The sequence below is a fragment of the Phacochoerus africanus genome, chromosome 6 (assembly GCF_016906955.1).
Source record: "Phacochoerus africanus isolate WHEZ1 chromosome 6, ROS_Pafr_v1, whole genome shotgun sequence".
Lineage (NCBI taxonomy): Eukaryota > Metazoa > Chordata > Mammalia > Artiodactyla > Suidae > Phacochoerus > Phacochoerus africanus.
Window position 1 is genome coordinate 93,549,204 of NC_062549.1, and position 27,280 is coordinate 93,576,483.

The 27,280-nt window shown below is 47.6% G+C and overlaps 1 protein-coding gene across 1 annotated transcript; it reads right to left on the reverse strand.

Moving 5' to 3' along the window:
- PRCC (proline rich mitotic checkpoint control factor) lies at window positions 1–26,459 on the reverse strand. The gene is made up of 7 exons (XM_047784285.1): window positions 25,716–26,459; window positions 13,757–13,804; window positions 10,996–11,562; window positions 7,761–7,856; window positions 5,664–5,807; window positions 3,599–3,664; window positions 1–601 (listed from the first exon to the last, which is right to left on the reverse strand). Exons 1-7 carry the CDS (start codon window positions 26,181–26,183, stop codon window positions 515–517), a joined length of 1,476 nt encoding a protein of 491 aa, XP_047640241.1. The 5' UTR covers window positions 26,184–26,459; the 3' UTR covers window positions 1–514.
- Between the last annotated feature and the right edge of the window lie 821 nt (window positions 26,460–27,280).

Below are 27,280 nucleotides of genomic sequence, written 5' to 3' on the forward strand. Positions count from 1 at the left end.
TCATGAGGCAGCTCCTCATGGAGGTTGCTTTACACATGGTAAACACTGAGATCCAGGGACAGGACAACAAATGAGAAGGGTCCAGAAGGGAAAAAGGAGGCCTCACTAAAAAGTAGGAACAGGGTCAGGGCAGGCAGCGTCTGTCAGACTGAATGTTTTATTTCAACAGACATCCCTGGTTTAAAAAAAAAAAAAAAAAGAAAAAAAGATGGAGGGAGGAGTCCAACATTTCATCACACCCAACAGGGAGCAAAACTCCCATCCAAGAACTCAGAGCCCCTTCTGAGGCATCACTTGAGTCTTTGCTAGCTCCGAGACAGAAAGGAGCTGCATTTTCTAACTTTTTTTGTTAAGAAAAAAAATCTATCAAATATGTTCATTCTCGCAGAGGCGAGGGCTGGGTCCTCAGGGAAAGAGATCCTGGGCTTGGAGCAGCTGGGATCCCAGAGATGAAGCTGGAGGCTGGGCCAGCTGGGGTGCAGGAGATCCCGGGGGCGCAGTCAGGTCCAGAGCCCTAGAATCCGTATTTGGCTTGGGTTTGCCGGCGGCTGAGCTTGTTCTCTGACCAGGTGTTCTTCAGTTCCAGCTCCCGCTCCTTAGCCTGTGCAAGAAAGAAGCAGCAGCAAGGGAGAGTCACCCCGGCGTTCTGAGAAACATTTTCCTCTTGCCTCTGCGAGCTTCCCAATTTAAAGTCTTGCTCCCATCACAACAATTATGAGGAAAAAGCAAATCCCTCTAAAGACTTCATTTTCTCTTATTCAAGCAGAAAGGGAAGACCCTGAGAAAGCAAAGGAAAATCATCTCTTTGGGGAGCTATTTAAGCAGAATAAAGACTCAAGAATCCTGGTCCTTCATGAGCTAACATTAAAACTGAAATGCTCGGAGTTCCCATTGTGGCACAGTGGTTAAAGAACCCAACTAGCATCCATGAGGATGAGGGTTCGATCCCTCGCCTCGCTCAGTGGGTTAAGGATCCGGCGTTGCCGTGAACTGTGATGTAGGTCGCAGACATCTGAAAGGAAGACTATCAGCTGCCTTGGATACCTAACCAGCCAGGTGGGAGAGGAAGCTTCAAAGACTTGGACAGGTCAAAACAGGACACCCAACCAACAGCAGCTTAGTCTGGAGCCACAGCTTTGCTGTTGTGTTGATTATAGTGTATGTGGTATACGATAATCTACACTGTATGTGATACCCCAGAAACACACCACTTTAAAGTACAGATATAAGCTGTGACAAACTGACTGGAAGGTACCAGAGTTCATGCTCCTGGTTCTGTGCTGCATTCTGAGAATGTACAAGCAGCACCCTAGAAAAAGGGCTCCTCAACCCACCCCCACAAGTTATCTGATGCCTGCTCATTTTCCCTGGAATGGGGTGGGGTATAAGACCTTGGATTTAAAAAAAGACCCTACCCCAAACTCTTTCCCTACAAATAACAAGACAGGAGGAGTTCCCATCATGGCTCAGTGTTTAACGAATCCAACTAGGAACCATGAGGTTGGGGGTTCGGTCCCTGCCCTTGCTCAGTGGCTTAAGGATCTGGCATTGCCGTGAGCTGTGGTGTAGGTTGCAGACGCGGCTCGGATCCCGCGTTGCTGTGGCTCTGGCGTAGGCCGGCAGCTACGGCTCCAATTCGACCCCTAGCCTGGGAACGTCCATATGCTGCAGGAGCGGCCCAGGAAATGGCAAAAGGACAAAAAAAAAAGAAACAACAAGACAGGACAAGGGTAACAAAGGAATTCCTAAAAGGGAAGGTGAAAATCTAAGAACAATGAAAGCAAGCTTTGCCACTGAAATCACCAACCAACATGTACACTCCCCAGGGAAATGGCCTGGAAGAGTCTTATTCCTGTCTGTACCCTTGACAGCATTTAGTACAGTAGGTCTCAAAAAGATGTTTCACGGAGTTCACGTTGTGGCTCAGCAGTTAACAAACCCAACTAGTATCCATAAGGACACAAGTTCAGATCCCTGGCCTCGCTAAGTGGGTTAAGGATCTGGCGTTGCCGTGAGCTGTGGCGTAGGTCGAAGATGTGGCTCGGATCCTGAGTTGCTGTGGCTGTGGTGTAGGCCAGCAGTTACAGCTCCAATTCCAGCCCTAGTGAACCTCCATATGCTGCAGGTGTGGCCCTAAAAGGCAAAAAATATATATATATGTGTTTCATGGTTCAATGAATTTTTGTTGTTGTTGTTGTTGTTGTTGTTGTTGTTGCTGCTATTTCTTGGGCCGCTCCCGCGGCATATGGAGGTTCCAAGGCTAGGGGTCGAATTGGAGCTGTAGCCACCTGCCTACGCCAGAGCCACAGCAACGCGGGATCCAAGCCGCGTCTGCAACCTACACCACAGCTCACGGCAACGCCGGATCGTTAACCCACTGAGCAAGGGCAGGGACCGAACCCCCAACCTCATGGTTTCTAGTCGGATTCGTTAACCACTGCACCACGACGGGAACTCCTCAATGAATTTTTGAAAGATACCAGGTCCTATAAAATAAATACCAAGACACATTCTAATTCCAAAAGTTTTTTGTTGTTGTTTTTTGCTTATTAGGGCCGTATCTTCAGCATATGGAAGTTCCCAGGCTAGGGGTCAAATTGGAGCTGCAGCTGCTCGCCTACACCACAGCCACAATGCGGGATACGAGCTGCATCTGCGACCTACACCATAGTTCGCAGCAACGCCAGATCCTTAACCCACTGAGCAAGGACAGGGATCGAACCCGTGTCCTCATGGATACTAGTCCGGATCATTACTGCTGAGCCACAATGGGAACCCCCTCCAAAAGATAAATTTAGGTTATCTGTAATTCTGAATTATTTGCAATGATGCTTCCTGTCACAGAAATGGAGAACACAAAACCAGCTCTGGTGGATATTTTGTTAAAAGCTGGTGAATCAATTTTTCTTTAAGTAGCTTTTTTTTTTTTTTTTTTTGGCTGCACCTGCAGCATGAGAAAGTTCCTGGGCCAGCGATCGAACTCGCGCCATAGCGGTAACCAGAACCACAGCAGTGACAGCACCAGATCCTTAACTAAGGAGCCACGAGAGAACTCCTTTAAATAGCTTTTAAAATTACTAGATGGCCTCACTCAGTGGGTTAAGGGTCTGGGGTTGCTGTGAGCTGTGGGGTAGGTCACAGACGCAGTTCAATTCAATTCTGAGCTGCTGTAGCTGTGGTATAGGCTGGTAGCTAGCTGCATCTCCGATTCAACCCCTGGCCTGGGAACCTCCATATGCCACAGATGAGGCCTTACAAAGCAAAAAAATAAAATAAAATAAAATAAGAGAAAGAGAGAGAAGAATCTGAAGAACCCTGTGATAAACCACTTGACTCCACTCTTACATTTATGCCTTGAAGGTCTGTATTTTCACTTGCCGAGTTTCTTTCAAGCACCATTACCTGAGTCTTATCTGAAGGAAGACTGATGCCGAGTAGGAAAATTCTGAAGGACACATCCCCACCTAGTGGCCACATGGAGAACTGGGGAGGGTGCCTGATGGAAACTGGTACCCTGCACAGAGGCTTCTAGCCTGGATCTCAGCCTTCAAATCCCCAAGGATCCTGCCTGGCAGGTCTGGGCCCTCGGCCCTCTCACCTGATGAATCAGGTATGTGATCTGGTGTTTCCGCCGCTGCTGGCCTGTTGGCTGCTCACCTTTCTTCTGCAAGGGAAGAAAACAATCATTAACCCACTGAAAGAAAAGTGGAAGTTTCCCATGGGCCCTGATGGGACAAAGCTGGGTATAGAGCAAACTACACAGCCCAAATCCTAGGGGAAAAAAGTCAACTTGGAGCTGTTTTTATGTCCATATACTAACAAAACAGTTATTTTTATTAAAGCCATTACGCAAAAATCCCAAGCTCAGAACACTTGCCTAAAATAGCTAGCTAATATCCCCATTAGACTGGAAATACTTTGAGGTCAAGACTGACTTCCATTTCTTTGGTAACCCCACCCCACCCCCAGCACCAAGCTCTTCCCACAATGGACACCTGATACCAGCTTTACTGCCTGCAGCCAGTCCAAAAGAGCCGAAGTGCCAGGGTCCAGGAGACCTTCCCCCCTCCAGACCCGCTCACCACCTACTCTGCCCAACTCCCCTCGAGCCCTCTTCATCTCTGTCCACTTCTCCCCAGTCAGGCCAGATGTCTAGCCTGTTCTCCTACCTACTGCTTACCACGCTCTCTCCCATCAATCACCTTTGGCTGAAACCCCACCTTCCTCACTCCTGGTAAGTGCCAACAAACAACTTCCCTGGAATTAGATTTTCACAATCACGCCACCTCTCTCCAATCTTCCAGCTTTCACCCGTAACTGCACGGAACCCCCTAACCAAACTTTGATGCAAATGATTTACTGTCAAGGACTATATCGGTCTGGGCTTTCATCCTGCGGTTTTTCTGTCCTCTGCCAGTGTTGTATCAGACTAGAATCTTCCTTATCAGCCCCACCCAACTGCCAAAACTCCTCTCTGGAGTCTCCTCAGCACTTATGTAATCAATTTGCACCGTAATCATTTACACTCAAGTGTCCTTAAATCTTTTTCCCAACTGTACTGTAAACCCCTCAAGGACAGGAACTGTAGCTTTCTCTTCTTTTAAAAAATCTAGCTCAACACAATGAGATGGAAGGGAAAAAAACCTTAGACCTGGGAAAACAGCAAACTCCAAATCCTTGCTGCTATTTAATGTCATTTAACATGACAGTTAAAGACGACAAGCACAAAACATCCAGCTCCATTCCTGGCCCACAGTGAGCACTAACAACAGCAGCTATTACTATGTGATGATGCTTTTCAACCCACGGTTAGTAGAGCATCCTCTCCTAAGTGGTTTTTTCCAGTAAACAGTGATGGATCTATGCTGATCTAACCACAATCCTTTGCTCTGTCCTGTATGACCGCCAGCATTCAGTTAAAACAAACGGCTGAGGCTCAGATGGCCATCTGTGGCCACAGAACAAAGCAAGGCAAATGGGGGTGGGGGTGGGGGGAGAAGGGAATAAAACACCCAGCCTGGGCCTTGCTGGTGCTGGGCTTGAATCCAGGGCTTCCCCACATTTTCCCCTCCGTGGCAGGCTCATAAATGTCCACATACACTGTACTCAGCTACTAGCCAAAGAGAGGTTGTTCATCACACTGACCGAAGAACACTAGCACAGGGAAGGTGGAGTGTGGGGTGGGAAATGTGAGGAATATAGCATCTGAAAAAACGACAGTTGGCTACAACAAAAAATGGGGAGAAAGGAGAGAGACGCATACTCAGAACCTAGGACCCCAGGACTTCTGAGGCTCTGCTGTGCCCACACCTGAGATATGCTGAGCCAGGTCCCAACTTCATAGGCTGGAGAGAGGGATATAACTGTACGGAAAGGGAAGAGCAGCTACGGCTTCTGTCCAACTATCAGAGATCTTCCCAACTCAGGCTAGGAAACTGTTTCGACCATTCAGTCTCAGTAACCAGACTCCACCGTCCAGATGGAGAGTCAAGTGCTGCAAAATTCTGGAAGGCAGGAGCTCTACCTGGGAAGCTTGATGTACACTCCAGTCAGTACCAAGAAGAACATTTGCTAAAGGTGCTGGGACAGTAACAATGGGGTGTGGGGTCAGATTTCGCTCCGGGGACTCCCAAGTTGGCCCCCAGCAGACCTTTCCCACTTACTTTGCTGAATGACTTCATGGTTTTCTCTTCTGTCAACGACTTGGTCATCCACTGCTGGGCCCCACTGAGCTGGTCGTCACCTTTGATCTCCACGAAGTTGATCTCCTCCCTCCCTCGGTTCCTTTTGCCCTGCAGCCGCTTAAACTGGAAAAACGGGGGCGGGGGGGAAATGCAGGAATGGGGGATCTGGGCAGGGGATCAGGAGATGCTGCCAAGGATCCAGAGTTTATGGAATGGTCTGGGGGTGTCCCAATTCCATTACTCCCTCAATTTTCCCTACGCAGTATGTCCTTTCACTGTGCCACCTACCGAGCTCCCCTGATGCCAGGTGAAAGGCGCCTTCTCAAAAGTTCTCCTGGATTCAGAGAAAGGAAGGCCAAAAGGTATTCCCAAACATGAGGGAGTGCAGAACATCACTGGTATGAATTTGTACCAAATTATTGATAAATTGTATCTGCCTAAAAGAACTACATACTATTTTCAAATTAGGAATTAAAGGTTAAAAAGAAATTTAGGATTTCTCCTCTAAAAATGGGTTCTTGTAACATGCCTGTTCCTTCCCAAATTGGTTCAGTATCAGCAAATCAGCAGACCTCACACCAAAGCAGACATTAGAGGAGGAGAATGGAGAACTGAAGAGAGAAGAGGGGTCTCAAAAAAAGGCCTGGCAAATTTTCTAGGAGACTGCTTCTCTCTCCTCCTCCGCAAAAAAAATAAAAAATAAAAAAAGTGCAGATCACATCACGAATCACCAGATGTGCCTAGGAAGGAGTATGGGTGACGGGGAATTAAATTCAAGAGTACTCAGAAACCTCCAGTGAAACCCGGGTTGTAGTCTGCGCATGAGCAAGGCCTCCTGGGGTCACTCTACCCACAGAAAGCTGACTTTTGCCACTGGATGGACTCTTTGCTGCCTCCTAGGCTTAGAACAAAAAGCCTCGAGGACATACACAGGGAAGTAGATGAACACACTATCAGACGCAAGCAGAAGTCTGAGAAGGATGGACACCTTTCTGTGAAATGGTGAAGAAAAAAGTATTTTTTTTATAAGAACTTGCATGCCAAGAGGTAACATCCCCTATTTCTCCAAAAGGCTGTGTCCAATAGGTTGTCCTGCCTACAGATGGCATCCTCTATTTGCTGAACATGACCAGATGGCCACAGGCCACGGGGTTTTCATCTTCCCTTGTGCCAAGGTTAGGGAGTAGCTGAGCAGCAGGGAATACAGGGATGAGAAACACGGGGTTATTTACTGTGGCTGCTGTTCCCTTCGCTCCCCAAATCCACTCTCCCCATCTCCTTTAGTGGGAATGAACCAACATTTTGGCTAGGCATGTTACCACCCAGCTAAAAGACTACATTTCCTTGCAACTAGATACGGCCATGTGACCAGGTTCTAATCCAGAAGCTAACAGAAGAAGTGTTCTGAGGAACCTTGAAAAAACGGGGGTGACACTCTTTCTCCACTCTGCTGTCTAGTATGCAGTAACGATGGCTGTGGCCCTGGCTACATTCTTATTCCTATCACCAACCATAAGAATAAAGGCCATAAACCCAGGATGGACAAAGTAATGATCAGAAGGAGACTGGATCCCTGACAACTCTGTAGAGCTGCCATGCCAGCCTTGGCCTGACTACCTCTGGCCTTCTTTTATGAAGGAAAAAAAACCCAACTTCCCTTATATAATCTATTATTATTTGAAGTTTTCTCAACTGTATATCGCCAAACCTAATCCTATGAATATAGTTTTTTTTTAAAAGTATTTCCTGGAGTTCCCGTCGTGGCTCAGTGGTTAACAAATCCAACTGGGAACCATGAGGTTTTGGGTTTGATCCCTGGCCTTGCTCAGTGGGTTAAGGATCCTATGTTGCCATAAGCTGTGGTGTGGGTTGCAGACACGGCTCAGATCCTGAGTTGCTGTGGCTCTGGTACAGGCTGGAGGCTACAGCTCCGATTCAACCCCTAGCCTGGGAACCTCTATATGTTGTGAGTGCAGCCATAGAAAAGACAAAAAAAAAAAAGTATTTCCTTAAGCTTCAGATTTGAAATCTAGTGTCCAGGGGTCAGAGATGATCACTTGAGCTTTGATAACTTACTGCTTCGTCATCGATGAAGGAGGCATCTGGGGCAATTTCCTGGGGGGGGACCAGAGCCGGGTCCTGTGCGGGATAGTAGCCACCACTGTAATAATCCTGCAGCCAGGGAGGGAAAAACACATACCAAATGAAGGCAGAGTAGAGAGGGAACAAGGTCTACTCAAGAACAGAGAAAACCCTCATCAAAGAGGCAGTGGTGACACTCACACTACAAGCCCCTCAAATGGACTAGTAAAAGCAGACTAAGGACCTACCGTACAGGAGTTCCCGTCGTGCCTCGGTGGTTAACGAATCCGACTAGGAACCATGAGGTTGCGGGTTCGATCCCTGACCTCCCTCAGTGGGTTAAGGATCCAGCATTGCCATGAGCTGTGGTGTAAGTCGCAGATGCGGCTCGGATCTGGTATTTGCTGTGACTGTGGTGCAGGCCGGCGGCTACAGCTCCGATTCGACCCCTAGCCTGGGAACCTCCATGTGCCGCAGGTGTGGCCCTAGAAAAAGACAAAAAGACAAAGAAAAAGGACCTACCGTACAACTCAAGAACAAGAGTCTTTTCTGATCTGCACCATCCAGACAGATGGATAGTTTTTAAGAAAGAGCAACAAGGAGTAAGACTGTTTTCTCCTGCTTCAATTTACACCTTGTTCCCTTGGCTCCTTCCCAAGAGTGATTTCCACTCCTTACCTCTACTGTGTCTCAGCCCTGCTCCTGCTCATAAAGCCCTAGTAAGCTCCAGTGTGAGCAGAGGTGAGAGGCTGAGACATGCCATTCTTGCTCCTCATCCTATCTAGGGGCCCTCGATACCGGGGGCTGCCTGTGATTGGCAGGGAAATTGCAGATGTCTAGTAAACATAAACCACTGTGAGGGTAGTACGGAACTGACACAGCTGGGAGCCAACCCGGTTTGTGTTAGCAGATTCTTAGCTCAGGAGTTGATGATTCTCCTTTAGAGGAGAGCTGTCCAGATGCTGCCATGGACCCCAGAGGAAGAGGGGTGAAGGCAAGGGCAAGGCCCTGCCGTAGCTGAGCCAAGCAACCTCAGGGCTGAGAAACTCTCCCTCGCTGCCCACACTTTTCCTAATTATTCCACCTTGACCCAAAACTCCAAGAAATGCTCCTTTAAGAATATTAATTGTTTGTTGTTTTTTTTTTTTTTCTGGCTGCATTAGCGGCACACACAAGTTCCCAGGCCAGGAATCAAACTCTCACCATAGCAGTGACAAGTGGATCCTTAACTGCTAGGGACCACAAGGGAACTCCCTGAGAACATTCATTTTATAGTGAGCTATATGAAAAATAAAGGTTTAATACTGACTAAATAAAAATAATGCATAAACAGAGTAAAGATTTCTTTTTTTTTTTTTGCCTTTTCTAGGGCCTCACCAGCGGCATATGGAGGTTCCCAGGCTAGGGGTCCAATCGGAGCTGTAGCCACCAGCCTACACCAGAGCCACAGCAGCATGGGATCCGAGCCGTGTCTGCGACCTACACCACAGCTCATGGCAACGCCGGATCTTTAATCCACTGAGCAAGGCCAGGGACCGAACCCACAACCTCATGGTTCCTAGTCAGATTCGTTAACCACTGAGCCACGACAGGAACTCCAGCATTCATTTTTCATTAAAAGAATTGATAACAACATACATTTATATTGCAGGGCCCCCTAATATATTTAAAGTGTTTGAATTTGCACAGACTGCCTCGATGATGTTTATAACTGCACACAGAATTCCGATCGCTATTCATTAGCTAGATGTTTTTTCTTAGTTTTTCTTTTCCTGCAAAACAAGTCAAAAAACTTCCTCCTTCCAACAACCTTAAGAGGATATACACTGTCCCTGATCTGCCTATAGGATTCAACAAGGTTTAACAGCAAACAGCTTTCAAAGTCTTTGCTCAGAATAGAGTCTCCTCAAAACCCACCTACTATGGGCACCTAGGCAGACCTGGACTACAGGTAAGATTAATACCAACCATTCAGAGAATCACAACGGTTGAAGGAGACTGAAGTCTTGCAACCATTCCACACTGGCAAGAGAATGTCCTACAGCTGCCCAGCCACAGGACCACCCAGCTGCCTCTGCTCAGCCACCACTGCTCCTCTGAGTCCCCAAACTCCTGGGAGCCCTCTCCATCTAAGGAAGCTCTAGCCACTAGAAAAGCCTTTCTTAAACCTATTTACAACTGGGCTCATATAGGCTAATTCTCTGAAGCCCAGAGAAATTTAAACAGCTCTTCCAAATAACACTGGAATAAAAAGTCATCATAACCATTTACTGAGCATTTGCTATGTCCCAGGCACCACGCTAAATCAATGTAATTCTCCTAGCAACCCTAGGTTTTTATTCTTTCCCATTTTACAGCTGAGAAGTCTGAGAAGCAAGTTAACTCATCTGCCCAGACTCATAAAGTCTGAGATTCAAACACCAAACCACCCTCAAACCCGTCTTCTACTTCCTCCCAAACTATGGCCCCCTAGCATCTCCTCTCCAGGCGCTTGTCTCAGTGCTTTCAACTTCCCAGGTCTCGGCCGAGGCCTCTCACCATTCTCCTCATTCCCTTTTGCATTCGGCTCTCCAGATTCCGTCCTTTCCCCTCAGTCCCTCTTCTCCCTTTCTGTCTGTGTTCTCAGCACACCTCATCTCCAGAACTCTTTTCTTGGACTCATTGCCACCTAGGAGTCTATGCCACAGTTCACTTGTGCTCCTCACCCACATCTGCAGAGGCCACCTGGGATCTCTAAGACTAGAGACCACTTTTCTTCCACCTTATCAGCTTCTACAATGAGATTTTGTTTTCAGAATAAAAGGGCCCATTATGTGGTTCTACCTGCTAAGCCACTAGAAAAGCCTTTCTTAAACCTATTTACAACTGGGCTCATATAGGCTAATTCTCTGAAGACTTCGGCAACTTCAATTTTTTTAAGTATTTTTTGGCCTGCCCATGGCATGAGGAGGTTCCTGGGCTAGGGACTGAACTCATGCCACAGCAGCAACCCAAGCCACTGCAGTGACAACCCGCTGTGCCACAAGGGAACTCCAAGACTTGGGCAATTTTAAATTGATATGGTTCAAGAGTAGTCTGTTTTTGATAGGTATAGGAAAACCAAGACACCAGAAGATTCATTAATTCAGCCAAAGTGATGTCACAGAGGATGTATCACTGGCTCAAAGCTCTCCCCTAATTTTTGCCATATTCCAACATTCCGGCCCTGTCCTCCATGCCTCCTACCCACCTGATAATAAGCACCAGCGGCATTGGCATCGCCATATGTGGAAAACTGATTGTAGCTGTAGTCGTCCCCAGGCTTGGGCATCCAAGGGGCCCCACTTGAACCTGCTGCCATCTTGAATTCTAGGGGGGCATTGGCTGCATCGTCCTGGAAGGCCGGCTCTGGTTCCGTGCCTGGAGGCAGCTCCTCAGGGACAGTGGGAATGGGATAAGGGTATGGCTCAACTCCAGGTGGCTCGGCCTTCTCCGGGAGGGAGAAAAAGTTCTCAGGAGCTACTTCCTCATCACTGTCGTCCTCCTCCTGCGTGATCTGCTTTGTCACCTGCAGGGCAGCACTCTTGGCGGCAGCCTTGATGGCAGAGGGCGATGGAGTGGTAGTTGTGGTGCCCACAACAGGGGCAAGAGAGGAGGGCTTGGTCTTAGAAGCCTGTCTGGAAGGCTTAGTGTCAGAGGAGCCATCCGAGGGTTTCCGGGAGAAGGCATGGGGCAGGAGCAACCTGTTAGTCTCTTTCACAGTCAGGTTTTTAGGTTGGGGAAGCAAGGCAGACAAACCAGTCCCCTCACTGGATCCCTGGTGAGTCCAGGTTTGAGTAAGGAAGGAAGAAAGATGACAAGAGAACTGTTATGATAAGTACTACTAAGAACAAGCAGCACAGATATGTGCTCTAGTCTAAAATCTTACCAACCCTGTTTCTCTCTTACTTCCACCCACTAAGGTCATCCAAACTGGGCTTGACCCCTCCCACCTCAGGCCCTCCTGCAGTCTGCTTCTCCCAAGGTAAGATGTCATCCCCGGTCGTCCTCGTCCATCTCAACCCAGATCCTCCGCCCTCTGCCACAAAGCCTTCTCTGTTTCATTTCGGTTTTTTGGTTTTTTTTTTTTTTGCAAATATGATGTATTCAGCAAATACATCATCATCCTTCTTCGCCAAAGACCAGGGCTCTCTCCAGCTGATCACTGAACCTCTCTATGTCCTAAAGTTTCCTCTTAACATGGGAACTCTCTGCTTCCTTTGGACTGCTACTCAAAGTCAAGAGCAAAGCTCCATCCAAAAAAGACATGCATACATACCACCAAAAAATCTCTTCTCCTGCCCAAGGAAAGCCATACAGACGTGGTATATTCAGCTTATTTATGTCAGAATCAAGCATTAGCAATTTGTAAGCTAACTGGTTCAGCCATCCAGGATTCCTATTACTCATAAGAATTTCTCAGATTCTGCTTTCTGTATGCTACACAGCCAGCTTGGCTGACTGCATGGCTGAGGGAGGTGTCAGTTTGAAAAAGGAGAATGGAATAAGATCACTGTGTCACTGTCCTGGAGGACCCATGCACTTCAGCCCTCTCAGCCAAAAATGCCCAGAATGTGTAAAATAAGACTTTTGAGTCAAGCAGGCCAGGCAGAACTGTTCAACCAGAAAATGGGCTCCTTTCCCTGCTGTCTGTGTTCATAGATTGGGGTCATTCCCAATCTAGACTCCAAATGCCTAGGCTCAAAAAAAAAAAAAAAAAGACTGAGGTGCTGCGTGGAGCACATTCTGCGAAATGTCCAACTTCTCAGATGACATCTGGGATCATGGCTACATCCCGTTGCAGGGCTGGGTCCACATTCTGCTTTAACAGCTCGGGGTTTCTCTATGCACTCATCTGGAAGACTGCTCTTTCCTGGGGTGCCTCCTGAGCCAGTGTCCTCCCATCTCTTTAGCTTCCAGGAAGCCATTCTGGTAAGAGGAGAACAACTGGCCTCATTCAGTCTCAGCATGTCAGTTTCTTCCATGATTCCTCCTTTATCACCCACAACAAGCAAGGACATAATATTACTATCAGTGATCTTTCTAACTTCCACATGACTGTGTCCTTCTAAGACCTCCCAGTGGTGGAAGTGACACCTTAACAAAATCAGGGGAAGAAGCAACTTCAGCATCACACACGTGAAGCATAAGACGACCACCTTATAAAGGCACAACCGCGTTTGCTTTTGCTCTCCCTGAGACATATCACCAACATGCGGTCAGAGAGCATAAAAATCACAGAGTTCAGAGCAGAACAGGAAGAAATTCCTGGGGGCACGAAGGCAGGGGGACAAAAGGAAATGGAAAATAGCAGCAAGCTTATCTCCTGGCACTGTCTGGTTGAGGACTTCTGGCCTTGATGACAGAGCAGCAGCCAAATGCAGCAGGTAAGAGTTTAGACTCTCCAGTCAGACTGCCGCAGTGCGAATCCCAGCTCTCTCCCCACTCTGACTTGAGGCAAGTTCCTTAAGCTCTCATTTTCCTGATAGGTAACATGCAGATGATAACACTATGACTTAGGCCCTACCAGAGGAAACACTGGTAGAGCACTAAGAAGCGCCTGTGTAAGTGCTATTTAAGTGTTTCTTTTCCAGATTAAAAAAGGAGACTGGGAGAAGATGGAAAATTTTTAAATTCAGATGTTCCTTAAGATCATTTCGACCAATCCATTTATTCTACTGTTCCTAATTAATCCCTTTAGCTAAAATGTAATGGATCAAATTGAGTTCCCATTCATCTCCCTACCACACCTGTCCTCTAAGAGAGGCAAGGCCAGCATGCGACAGCTGGGGAACAGTGAGGACAGGGTAGAGAAGCACAAGGTCTGATGTTATCAGGTTTGACCCCTATTGTTACTACCCAAATACCTGCATTTGCTCTAAGCCTGACTTGGAAACTGCTGGGCACTGTAAACCCCATCTTTTCGGAGGCAATATGGGAAGAAATGGCTCCTATTATGTCACAAAGCTTACCTGAAGGACAGTTTTCTTCTTTGTGGGTTCATCTTCCTCGGAATCTGACTACGAGAAAAAGAAACGGAATAAGGCCTCACTGCTTAAGGACAATGAGGGAAGCACTCACATTAAACAAAGCACAAACAAAGGACTGGAGGACAACAGCCATAACCTGCTCTGTGCGCCCATCCCTCTATGAGAGGTCCACCTCCCAGGACCAGCAGAGCTTCCTTCCTGAGCTCAAACAGCTTCAGAGAATGAGGTATGTATGCACAGACCTCCCCAGGTGACTCGTTCCCAGACCCCCAGACCTGATGCAGAGCCTTCTTGGTATCAATTTCTAGTCTTTTAAATTAAGACTACTTCCTCCCATTCAGTCTTGGGTGGAAAGAAAATGCTATACCCATTCTTCTTCCTATAAATCTGTCCACTAGAAGATGAACGGCATTTGGCCCACAATCTCACCCAATCTCGGCTTCACTTCTAAAACCACTTATATAGACTACATAACCACAGGGCTAGGGAACTCCGGTGGGATTAAGTGGTGTGTTAACTACTCTTCTATGAGGCTTTAAAGGTCAAAGCCATTGGAGAAATCCATTCCCTCTCCAAGTATGATCTATTGTCTGCCAGACAGAGTTGTTCGTGTCCAGGAAGAAGGCAAGCAAATGATGACTGTGAGAATTTGGGGCAGGACGGGAGGTCATCTGTGTTATTCCTCTGACTCATCAGGACTGTTTCTGCTACAAGCCCTCACACTGAAAAATACCTAAACTTTCAGCTCAATACTAGCTCCTCAGCACCTTAAACCATCAGAAAGATGCAAGGCATATGAATAGCAAGGTTTTTTAATTTTAAAAATTATCACCAAATCTTGATTTGGAGCATCTGTAAATAAAGATGATTAGAGAGGAATCTAAACTAAGACCCTGTTCATCTCCAAGAGTCTTTGGAACTCAAACAACTGACCCTTATATCTCACAAGTTCCTTTTTTGGATTCATCTGCTACAAGGACCTTTTGATCGTCATTACTCAGAACCTACTCTATGCAAGACGCTGTGCCAGGTACTGTAGACAAAGCTTCCCCAGTGGTATCCTATGGCTGAGTTCTAAGCACTACGGTGATATTGAGCCTCCCAGCCCACAGGCCATCAGGCAGGACCTGAAGCAGGTAGAGTCCTGGCTCACTGGTTTCCAGAGGCACATTTTCCCAAGTGTGCTTCCAAGATTTTCTTGTGCGCCATGACATGAAAAAAAAGGTCCTCCCCTCAAGAAACGTATAGTCCAGTACGAAGAATGACAAGTACCCAAATAATTGTAGTAAAGGCAGTAAAAGATGAGGGCATCAAATGTGGTTCCAACATCCCATCAAAGAACTGGCTGGTCCTCCCTTTGTGCTTTCTTTCACATTCCCTTATCATTCCCTCTCCCCGTACCTGGATCACCGCCACCTCTCACTCTCCTGTCTATAATCTATCCTTCCCGATTCAAAACTCCTGGGGTCTTCCTGAATAATCTCACCTTGCTCTTTTTCACTGCGTCCCTACATTACTCATTGGCTGGGGGTGGCATCATGCTAACACTGCTTCATTTGTGTTTACGCTGTAAATGTTACAGTTTTCATGTGTGTATTCCTGCCTTTACTGTCAACAAAGGCTCTCTCTTACAGTTCAAGACTATCTCACAGTAGTCAGTACACAATGATTTTAATTACTAACTGCTGCCAAATACAGTATTAAAACAATCTCTAGGGAGTTCCTGTTGTGGCTCAGTGGTAACGAACCCAACTAATAGCCATGAGGATGCAGGTTTGATCCCTGGCCTTGCTCAGGGGGTTAAGCATCTGGCATTGCCTTGAGCTGTGGTGTAGATTGCAGATGTGGCTCAGATCTGGTGCTACTGTGGCTGTAGCATAGGCTGGCAGCTGTAGCTCTGATTCAACCCCTAGCCTGAGAACCTCCACATGCCATGGGTGTGGCCTTAAAAAAGATATAAATAAATAAACCTCTTAAACTTTCCATTGTGGCACAGTAGGCTAAGGACCCAACAGGGTCTCTGTGAGGATGTGGGCTCAATTCCTGGCCTCACTCAGTGGATTTAGCATCTGGTGTTGCTATGGCTGTAGTGTATGCTGCAGTTGCAGCTCTAATACAACCCCTAGCCTGGGAACTTCCCTATGCCATGGGTGCAGCCATACAAATAAGTAAATAGATAAAACAATCTCTAAGGGGGAGGTTTCCCTGGTGGCTCCACAGGTTAAGGATCTGGTGTTGTCACTGCTGTGGCTTACGCTACTGCTGTGCAGGTTCAATCCCCAGCCTGGGAAATTCTGCATGCCAAAGGTATGGCCAAAAAAACAAAAAACCTCTAAGAGAAATCTGTCTTGGCGTTTAAATGTGGGGCGAAGAGAAAGGGCAGTAAAGAAAAGACCAGTCATCTGCTGAGTACTCACTATATGTCAGGCAATTTACTTGCAATATTCTATTCAATCTTGACAATAAAATTTCAAGGTAGGCATTATTATCTCAACTTTAAGAGTAAGGAAAGTAAGGCTCAGAGAGGTCAAACAATGGCTACTATATGGCAGGACCAGGACCTGAATCCAAATCAGTTCAGGCTCCTGTGCTTCTGCAGTGACATCCTGTTGACCTGTATGTATGTGTCCAGGTCTGAGATCCAAGCTGACCAGATGCCACTAGATCCCATATGACACAGCCAGAAGAGCATGAGGTGCAAAAGCAGAAATACAGTTTGGGGAGTTCCTACTGTGGTTCAGAGGGTTAAGAAGCCAATGTGTTCTCTGTGAGGATGTAGGTTCAATCCCTGGCCTCAATCAGTGGGTTGAAGATCTAGTGTTGCCACAAGCTGCGGCATAGGTCACAGATACAGCTCGGATCTGGTGGGGTTGTGGCTGTGTCGTAGGCCTGAGGCTGCAGCTCCAATTCAACCCCTGGCCCAGGAACTTCCACATGCTCCAGATGCAGCTGTAAAAAGAAAAAAAAGAGAAATACAGATTTGGGAGTTCCCTTACGGTTCGGTGGGTTAAGGATCCAACAATGTCACTGCTGCAGGCTGGGTTGCTGCTGTGCTATAGGTTCTATCCCGGGCCTGGGAACTTCCACATGCCTCAAGCGTGCCCGGAGAAAAAAAGGAAATACAGATGTGCATCTCAGCATTGCCACTCATTGGCTAGGAGATCCCAAAAAAGTCATTTAAGCCCCCAAGCCTCAGTTAGAAGTAGTATTTGGAGTTTCTCACTGTGGCTCAGTGGTTAATGAACCCAACTAGTATCCATGAGGACCTGGGTTCGATTCCTGGTCTTGCTCAGTGGGTTAAAAATCCAGCAGTGAGGAGTTCCCGTCGTGGCGCAGTGGTTAACGAATCCGACTAGGAACCATGAGGTTGCGGGTTCGGTCCCTGCCCTTGCTCAGTGGGTTAACGATCCGGCGTTGCCGTGAGCTGTGGTATAGGTTGCAGACGCGGCTCGGATCCCGCGTTGCTGTGGCCCTGGCGTAGGCTGGTGGCTACAGCTCCGATTAGACCCCTAGCCTGGGAACCTCCATATGTCGAGGGAGCGGCCCAAGAAATGGCAAAAAGACAAAAAACAAACAAACAAAAAAAAAAAAAAACCCAGCAGTGCCATGAAGTGTGGTATAGGTCGCAGTGAGTTAAGGATCCAGCGCTGCCCCCAGCTGTGGCTTAGGTCTGCCTCGGCTCATATCCTGAATTGCTATGGCTATGGTGTAGGCCAGCAGTTGCAGCTCTATTCAACCCCTATCCTGGGAATGTCCATATGCCGTGGGTACGGCCCTAGAAAGCAAAAATAAATAAATACTACATGAACTACTATCCATGAAAATGTATATAAACTAAAATTCTTCACAGAAATGAAGGGTTATTATTCTCTCTGGTCTGTCAAGATGTCAAAGTGAAAAAGTCTTAAGCCCCAAACACCCAAGCATTTTTGACCCTCTCTCCTGGTTCCAAACTCCCACTGCCTCAGGGGCTACTGACCATTTCCCTGCCTTTTGACGTGGAAGACTTCTCCTTTCCAGCAAACCACACGGAACCACCTCACTACAGGGTATATAAGGTCTTCATGAAGCCCCAGGCACATTAAACTTTAACATCTCAGCCAATACATCCAATGAAACAATCTGAAAATAAAATGTTATCAAGTTTAAGAAGATCACATTTATAAACCTGTACAGGATTTTTCAGATCCTGTGACAAACAAAAGTGGCTACTCTGCAAATGTAGGCAAACTGTCCTACAGCTAATAGAATTGAAGGCCAGATCCGCTATGGGAAGAAAATTCAATTTTTCTTTAAATGTCACAGATTGTTTCCATTATACTGTCAACCTAAGTTTAACGTTTTAGAGCACACACACACACACCCACACAAACTGTACAAGATTTTAGGAATGAATACCTTATTATTTCTGGATTTAGAGGACGGCTTTGGCTACTCACAATCATCTTTCTCTCTTTGAACATCTTATACTAATCTACTGAACCCCCATTTCATGATGTGCACTAAATAAGCCAGATTTTTTTTTTTTCGTCTTTTTGTCATTTTAGGCATGTGGAGGTTCCCAGGCTAGGGGTCAAATCGGAGCTGCAGCTACCAGCCTACACCACAGCCACAGCCACATCAGACCCGAGCCGTGTCTGCGACCTACACCACAGCTCATGGCAATGCTGCATCCTTAACCCACTGAGCAAGGCCAGGGATCAAACCCGCATCCTCATGGATACTAGTCAGGTTCGTTAACCAGTGAGCCACGATGGGAACTCCAAGCCAGACTTTCTAAAACATGACACTAAGACCCTCAAAAATGCGCTGAGCCCCTAAACCCCTGTTAAGTCATGACTACTCATCTTTGAGGGAGGGGCAGAAATAAACATTTACCTCTTAAAGCTGACAAACTGGGCTCAGAGACATTCAGTAATCTACCCTGGGCCACAGAGAAAGTCCAGGGGCACTGGGAGGGTGGGGAAAGAGAATGAGAAACACCTCGTGCCCCTTGAACTCACTTTAGCCACCTAAAGAGGGTGGAACACAGACCTCACTGGTTTACTGTGAAAAGAGTTCTAGGTGCCACTCAAAGCACTTCTGGACATGTGGGGGCCTGAAGAAAAACTAACAGGAAACAGGGGAAAGCTCAGCAAGGAATCATCTAAATACCTCATACACAAAAATGTGACATTCTAAATTGTGGTTTAGAGTATCAAAAAGGAGGAGATGAGTAATCCAAATGCTAAAAGATGTGCCATATATCCTCCGGTCACAGGGTGGTGGTAGGGAGAGTGGCTTGGGGGACAGAGCTGTCTCAGAGCATTTGAAAGGCAAATCAATTCAGCTTCTATCGAGAACCAGCTGGAGGCTTAGCCTAAGCACAGCATTTTATTTAGACACAAGGAGAACTTCCTTGATAAGGAGAGGTACAGATGTACATTGGGGTTTTTTTTTTTTTTCCTTGTCATGGTAAAATGTCTATAACATAAAATTTACCATTTTAACTAAAGTGTACAATTCAACGGCATTAGGTACATTCACAGAACTGTATAACCATCACCACTATCCATTTCCAGAACTTGTTCTTCCTCCAAACTGAAACTCTCTACCTATTAATAATTCCCCAGTCCCCAGGCACCTCTACTCGCCTTTCTTTTCTATCTCTGAATTTGACTATTCTAGGCACCCCCATATAAACAGAATCATACAACCCGTCCTTTTGTGTCTAGCTTATTTTACTCAGCATGATGTCTGCAAAGTCCATTCACATTGTAGCATGTACCAGAAATGCACTTCTTTTTAAAGGTTGAATAATATTTCATTGTATGCATATACCACACTTTGTTATTCATCTGCTGATGGACACTTGGGTTGCTGCCACCTTTTGGCTACAATGTGTGACTAGTGCTACCATGAATACTGGCAAACAAGTAACTGTTTGAGTCCTTTTTTTTTTGGTCTTTTTAGGGCTGCACCCACAGCATATGGAGGTTCCCAGGCTAAGGGTCAAATTGGAGCTGTAGCCACCGGCCTACACCAAAGCCCTAGCAACGAGGGATCCAAGCTGCATCTGAGATCTACACCACTGCTCACACCAACACTGGCTCCTTAACCCACTGAGTGAGGCCAGGGAGTGAACACACAACCTCATGGTTACTAGCCGGATTCGTTTCCACTGCTCCGCAACAGGAACTCCTGAGTTCCTATTTTCAATTCCTTTCACCTAGGAGTGAACTTGCTGGATCATATGGTAATTCTAATTAACTTTTTGAGGACCTGCCAAACTGTTTCCCACAGGAGTCTATTAAATGGAGGCTGGGGAGCAAACTCCTAGAGAGAGCTAAAGACTAGCGGAATGGCAACCTGAGAGTGGGTCTGTGCCCGGTCTGTGCCCGGAGAAGGATGATGCTAGAGACACGGGAGGACCCAGGGTGGGCCAGAAAAGGCATTTTTGGGTTTTGCAGGCACAAACTGGTTATGCCTCTTAAGAAGAAAAGTACTGTATTTCTCCTTGGCCTCACAAGAGCCTGAGCCTCAATGGGCACCACTGTCCTCTCTGTTCCAGCTGCCAAGAGTGACAAGACACACACACCCTGAGACTGCTGAGCAAGAACGGAAACAGACATTTTCCATTAAGCCAGGCCCAGTGGGATCTGCTAATCTATCAGAGTCTCATTCCCCATGGCAGCCTCCCTCTTATCTCCCCAGGCTCTGGTTCTGACAGACTCCCTCTCCAAAAAGCAATCACTAGTTGCCAGGGCCAGGAGCCAAGGAGGAAATCAGAGCCCAGGCACAGAAGCCCCCCCTCCCTTAGGCTCCAAACTCCAATCACTTCCACACTTCACTTTGCTATTATCCCAATTAGCTGGATTTATCAACTTTTTGTACCCTTTGGTCTCAAATATCTTCTGACAGGTGCCCTTCAGTTAGGACATCATTCTCTCTCCTACTTTTGCCCCTCCTTGTGTCACGTTCATGTTTGTTGTTGCCCAATCTTTTCAGTGAGCACGCTAACAGAACCGAACACACCGGGGTGCAAATATGACTTCCGCTACTTCCAAACTGTGTGACTTTAGGCAAATCAGCTCTGTTCTCTAAATTCCTATTTCCTCACCTGTCAACTAAGGAGGATACTTAGCTTACAGAGTCACTGAAGTGCCTAGTACAGATGTTGCTGCACTTCTTCCCTTTCCATCTAGGGCTAAGTCTTGGCTAAATCTGCCACAGTGAACTCTTAATTACTTGGTTATTAAGAAATGACTAAAATTAGTAAAATCTCAATCTCATAGCCTCAAAGTTCCCACTACCTGGAGAAACAATCTGAAAATATGGGTAATACTAATACAGATAACTCTAAAATTTGTCTTTTTGCCATTTCTTGGGCCGCTCCCGAGGCATATGGAGGTTCCCAGGCTAGGGGTCGAATCGGAGCTGCAGCCACCAGCCTGCACCACAGCCACAGCAATGTGGGATCCGAGCTGCGTCTGCAACCTAGACAACAGCTCACAGCAACACTGGATCCTTAACCCACCGAGCAAGGCCAGGGATGGAACCCGCAACCTCATGGTTCCCGGTCAGATTCATTAACCACTGAGCCACGATGGGAACTCCTAAAATTTCTTTCTTTTTTTTTTTTGTCTTTTTACGGCCATCCCCTCGGCATATGGAAGTTCCCAGGCTAGGGGTCTAATTGGAGCTGTAGCTAAAGGCCTATACTATAGCCACAGCAATGTGGTATCTGAGCTGCATCTGCCTCTTTTTAGGGTCCCACCAACGGTATGTGGAAGTTCCCAGGCTAGGAGCTGAATTGGAGCTGCAGCTGCCAGCCGTGGCCACAGTCATGCTAGATCCGAGCTGCAACCGTGACCTACACCATAGTGTGCAACACCTGATCCTTAACCCACTGAGCGAGGCCAGGGACTGGACGTATATCTTCACGGATACTAGCTGGGTGTTTTTTTGTGGGTTTTTTTGGTCTTTTTCTAGGGCCCCTCCCATGGCACATGGAGATTCCCAGGCTAGGGGTCCAATCGGAGCTGTAGCCACCGGCCTACGCCAGAGCCACAGCAACGTGGGATCCAAGCCGCATCTGCAACCTACACCACAGCTCATGGCAACGCTGGATCCTTAATCCACTGAGCAAGGCCAGGGATCGAACCCGAAACCTCATGGTTCCTAGTAGGATTCGTTAACCACTGCGCCACGACGGGAACTCCTAGCTGGGTTCTTAACCCGCAGAGCCACAAGAGGAACTCCTATGATGCATTTCCACTCAAGCTAGCTTAGAGCAGTTTCTGATACCTACAACCAATTAAATCTAATACTCCCCAGTCTGCTCTGCCTCCATATTCCCTAAATAAATGGCACCACTACCCTCCCAGCTGCGTGAGTCCAAAGGGAGGGGGTCAGCCTTGACTCCTCTCCATCACCCACGACATCCAGACATCCAACCAATCAATTCCCTGGTCTTATCACTTCTACCTCCCCAGTAGAACCTCAGTTCTCTCCATCCCCTTCTACTCCGTTATCCAGGCTGCCATCCTCTCACTGTCTCCACCAGTCTTGCTCCCTCCAAGTCTTTTACCATCCGGTGATCAGAGAATTCAAGCTCACACTATAAGGGCTCCTCACGGCCCCGAAATTAAGTACAAAGGCCTGGGCATGGTACTCCACGCCCATTATCATCTGGCCTCAGCCTCTTTCTCTCCAGCCTCATCTTTCACGACCCCGCCCACCCAAGAGCTCCAGCCACGATGCCTTACTACTTACTTAAGCCCCCGCAACCCAAAGCATTTTCATTCTCTGTCACCTCTGGGCTTTTGCACATTCTGTTCCCTCTGCCTCGTGTGTTCCTCTCCACCGCCCCTTTCTCTGACTACCTCTTGCTCATCTATCTTAACTCTGTTTAGACCTTATCTCTTCCAGGAAGCCCCCCCAACCACTAGAGCGGATTAGGGCCCCAAAGACATGCTCCCATGGGAGTTCCCATCATGGCGCAGTGGTTAAGGAATCCGACTAGGAACCATGAAGTTGTAGGTTCGATCCCTGGGCTTGCTCAGTGGGTTAAGGATCCAGTGTTGCCGTGAGCTATGGTGTAGGTTGCGGACGTGGCTCGGATACCGTGTGGCTGTGGTGTAGGCCGGCGGCTACAGCTCTGATTAGACCCCTAGCCTTGGAACCTCCATATGCTGAGGGAGCGGCCCTAGAAAAGGCAAAAAGACAAAAAGAAAAAAAAAAAAGAAGAAGAAAAGAAAAGAAATGCTCCCATGGCACCAACTCTAACATGGTTCTTCTCTGACTTGACCTAAGTTCTATTTCCTTGTCTGTCTCTTTCAATACACCATAAGCTTCTTTTGTGAGGGTCTGTCATGTTAACTACTCTACTCTTAGTTCCTGGCACAGAAAAGCAGCTCAATAGTGAATGAATGCAAGAATAAGTGTTCAGAGTTAATTACCTCTACTTTAGCAACAAACTCCAAAGGGAAATTATTTAAAGCTAATTCATTCCCTCTAAGCGCCAGACACGGAACTTAAAACCAGGTTTTAGAACCACAACTATTTCAAAGGCAAAAGTCACCTTTGCCTAATCATCTTGAAAGCTTAGGCTGCCTTTTCCAGGAATTAAATGTTCAGAGAATAAAATACAAATTTGAACAAAACAAAAACGGGAAATTAAACTAGTTAAGGCCTAGGATTTGGCTTTATTTTAATTAATTATCCATGTCATTGTTCATCTCGGGAATTTAGCGAGTTATACTTACAAAGGAGGTATAGTCAGAAGTCCTCAGAGTTTTCTGCCACTTCAGCCAGCCTTAATGGAAGATTCTAGAGCTTCTACCAGCAACTTTTTCTTTTTCTTTTTTTTTTTGGTCTTTTGAGCACCTCACTGAGGCATATGGAGGTTCCCAGTAGGGGTCTAATCAGAGCTGTAGCTGCCAGCCTACGTCACAGCCACAGCAACACTAGATCCAAGCTGCAAACTACACCAGAGCTCACGGCAACACCGGATCCTTAACCCACTGAGCGAGGCCTGAGATCGAACCCGCAACCCTCATGGTTCCTAGTCAGATTCATTTCCACTGTGCCATGACGAGAACTCCTACCGGCAATTTTTTCTAATGCTACCTTCGCAGATCTAAAAATGAGCCTTTTGACTGTCCCTATGGAGGGAAGGCAGGCTGGCTCAAAATGCCATCTTCACCCATATATCACAGTTAAGCTGAGAGAAAATTTGGGGAGAATACTGTAAAAAGAGAATACCCCCAAATGAACCTATTTTCCTCTTATTCAGGGAATTTCCTTTGCTCTAGATTAAGTCAAGGCCAAAATAAGTTTCAGTGGAGCAAGAGAAGTCTTTTTGGTGAGAAAGAAGGGGGAAATAATCTGGGAAAAAAAAAAAGTTTGGAATAAGGTAGTGAGGGAGATTCTGGAACCTCCTTCCATGAAAAATCCATATTCATTTGAGTTCATTCGTTCAGAAAATACTAAGGTAGGACTCGGTATATGCCAAGCACTGTTTTAACCACTGGGCACACAGCAGTGAGTAAAAGAAAGAGTAAGCTCTGCCTTCACGGAGTTTGTATACGAGCAGAAACAGAGGCAATAAAATGCATTTTGTTTTTATATTTTATAGTATAGTATTTCATAGTGTAGTATAGTATTTCATAGCACAGTATAGTACAGTATTTTATAGTATGTTAGATAACGGCAGTGAAGTATTTCAGATGGTGGTGCCAGGGAGAAAAATAAAGCCAAGAAGTGGAGTGGGAGGAGTGGGGGACAGGAAGTTGCATTTTTAAATAGGTTGGCTAGGACATCCTCATTGAGAACAAAGTCTTTTAAGCCAAAATTTGAAAGAGGTGAGGGAGGGGACATTAGCACGTCTATGGGAAGAAGCCAAAGGACCCACAAGTGCAAGGAACAGAAAGAGCCCCCAGGCAGAGTCGGAAGTCTGAAGAAAAGCCAGAGCTACAGTCAGCTTCTCTCAGGAGGATTACCCAAGGGGAGCCAGGGATTGACCAATTAACCTTCCAGAACCGAGAAAGGAAAGAACTCCGGAGAACTCTAAAACAGGACCTGCCCCTAAGCTGTCTCCTTTATCCCCAAAGCACTCACTCCAGGGAAGGCCTTCGATTTGTCCGCTCCAACATTCAGAAAACAACATAAGCTTGGTTGCCTCTTCTAGGACCCGAGGGTCCTAAGTCACCTAGGCTTGACAAATACCTCAATGGCGAAACTGAGGCAAAGGTCTGGAGTCCAGGCAGACTCAGCTCCTAAACTTCACTCTGCCCTTTACCAGGTAACAGCTCGCACGCTGGACACCTGTTTCTCATCTGTAACTATTAGGACATCATCTCCCACAGTTCTGTAATAATCCAAGGAAAGGGTCAATGCCTGGCAAATGATCTGTGCTCAAAAAAATATTCAGTTTCTTCCCTGACCCCCTCAAAAACAGAATCCAAGATCCCGAGCCTTCTCGTTCAGACCCCGATGCTTTTAAGTTCAGAGGCAAAGGAAAAGGTTAGTCCTAAATGTTCAGCAAGGGTTCAGGAATCCTGTCTCCTGTCACCTCTTCAGGTGCCAGGTTTTATGCTGTCCTCAGTATAAGAGGGAAAGGAAAAACAAAAAACCAAAAAACCTGGCCCGCGGTGAAAATGCAACAAGGGAGAGTGGACCTAAGTGTCGCTAGGCCTGGGCCTGTCAGTGCCAGGTGATGGTTTATGGCCCTTCTGCAGGCGAGTCTAGCTGGAGAAACCCGCGTGGACCAATACCCTAACTCCCCTAAAGTTGACAAACTTCGGCTCCCATTAATCGCACTGTAGCAGGAATCCAGTGGCCTAGAATCAATGGTTGCATTTATAGGACGGAGTCCCAGAATCCCCACGAATCCATCCTACAGCTGAGCCCATGCCCAAACCCAATGGACAGTTTGGGGGTGCCCTTCCCGGATACTCACATCCCCCTTATGCAGCTCCGGCGCCGCAATCTTCACCGGCTCTGTCCGCTTCTTTGGCTTGGGAAGCCCCAGGGGGGACCCGGCGCCGCCGATGGAAGGGGGCAGACTGAGGCCAGGGCCTCTGGGCGAGGGCAGCCCCAATCCTAACCCCTCCCCAACTCCCGCCGCCTCAGCCGGGCTCACGCCTGGAGGTGGGGGGAAGCCTCCCAGGCCGAAGGGCAAGGGGGGAGGAGGCTGGAGCCGGGGGTCTCCGGTGGGTGGGGGCAGCAACAGCGGCGGGGGAAAGGCTGGGGCCAGCATCTGGGGGGGCGGAGGCAGCAAAGCCGGACCCTTGGGTGCGGGGAGAGAAGCGAACAAGCCCCCTAAAGTGGGCCCGGGTGTAGGGGCCGCCGCCTCCTCTTCCTCCGGCTCCGGCTCAGCCTCATCCGGCTCACTCTCATCGCTGCTGGCGTAAGCAACCAGCGACATGGCGCCGCCCGCCTTTGGGGCGCCCTTGCCGGCAATCAAGGCCTACTTGAGACCGGGGATGCCCAGAGGCCTAGTGGGCCCCGCCACTTGGCGGGGCAGGAAACTAAAAAGCCCGCCTTCCCCGTACTCTAGGACTATCCGTGGCAGAAGCCCATGCCCACAGTTGATTTCCACCGAATAAGGCTTCCCTCTTCACTTAAGCTCCTAGTCCCGGGCAACTACACACAGCTAATGGCCGCCGAGTCACTCCGCCTCCTCCTCGCCTCACCAATACAGGAACTACAACTCCCAGAGAATACTTTGAGCACAGCACCATTATCCGACGCAAGTAGCTCAGCGCAAGGCACGGCGGGAATCGGAGTCCGAGGAAGAATTAAGCGGCTCGGAGAAAGACAGGCGGTAAACCCGCCTCTGACACGAGGACTCCTGGGAGGAGTAGTTTTTTGGGGTCGTCTGACAATTCCTGGACAACTACAAGTACCACCGGTCACCGCGGTAGTCAGGGAGCTGGGTCGGAGAGCATTTCGGTACTTGAAGTTCCCTAGGGTAGCTGCTTGGGCGCTAAGATTTATGGGAGACGTAGTGCTCGTAGAAACTGCAAGTGATGTCGGGAATGTGAGGGAGTCTGGGAAGGTGGAGGATTGGGGAAAATAGCTTAAAGGGAAAGTGATCTGTAAATCTGTAAATGAACTGATGAAGCCTTTGAGTCCACTGAAGAAACCCGGAGCACCCAGGAACAATCAGAGTCCTAGAGACCTGTACCAAGTTGGGCTGCGAGCCAGAAAGAAGGCCTAATAATAAACATCTGCGGGCTAAAGTAAATGTGACATAAGAGGGAATAAATGATCTCCCTCGCCTTGACCAAAATGCACATCCAGGAGCACATCTGGCCCGTCTAGCCTGGGTCCTGAGCTCTCTCTGCAGTGAAACAGAACGATGGGCAAGACCCTGGAAGGCAGGGCTCGGTACTTGAGATTTGGGGGCAGCTCCATCTCAGCCCCTATCACAGATTTGAGTCATTGCCTGAGTCCATCCCTTTCTGCATATGTTCTTTGTATCTGTCTCTGCCTGCTGTTTGTTGTGCCTTTCTGCGTGAA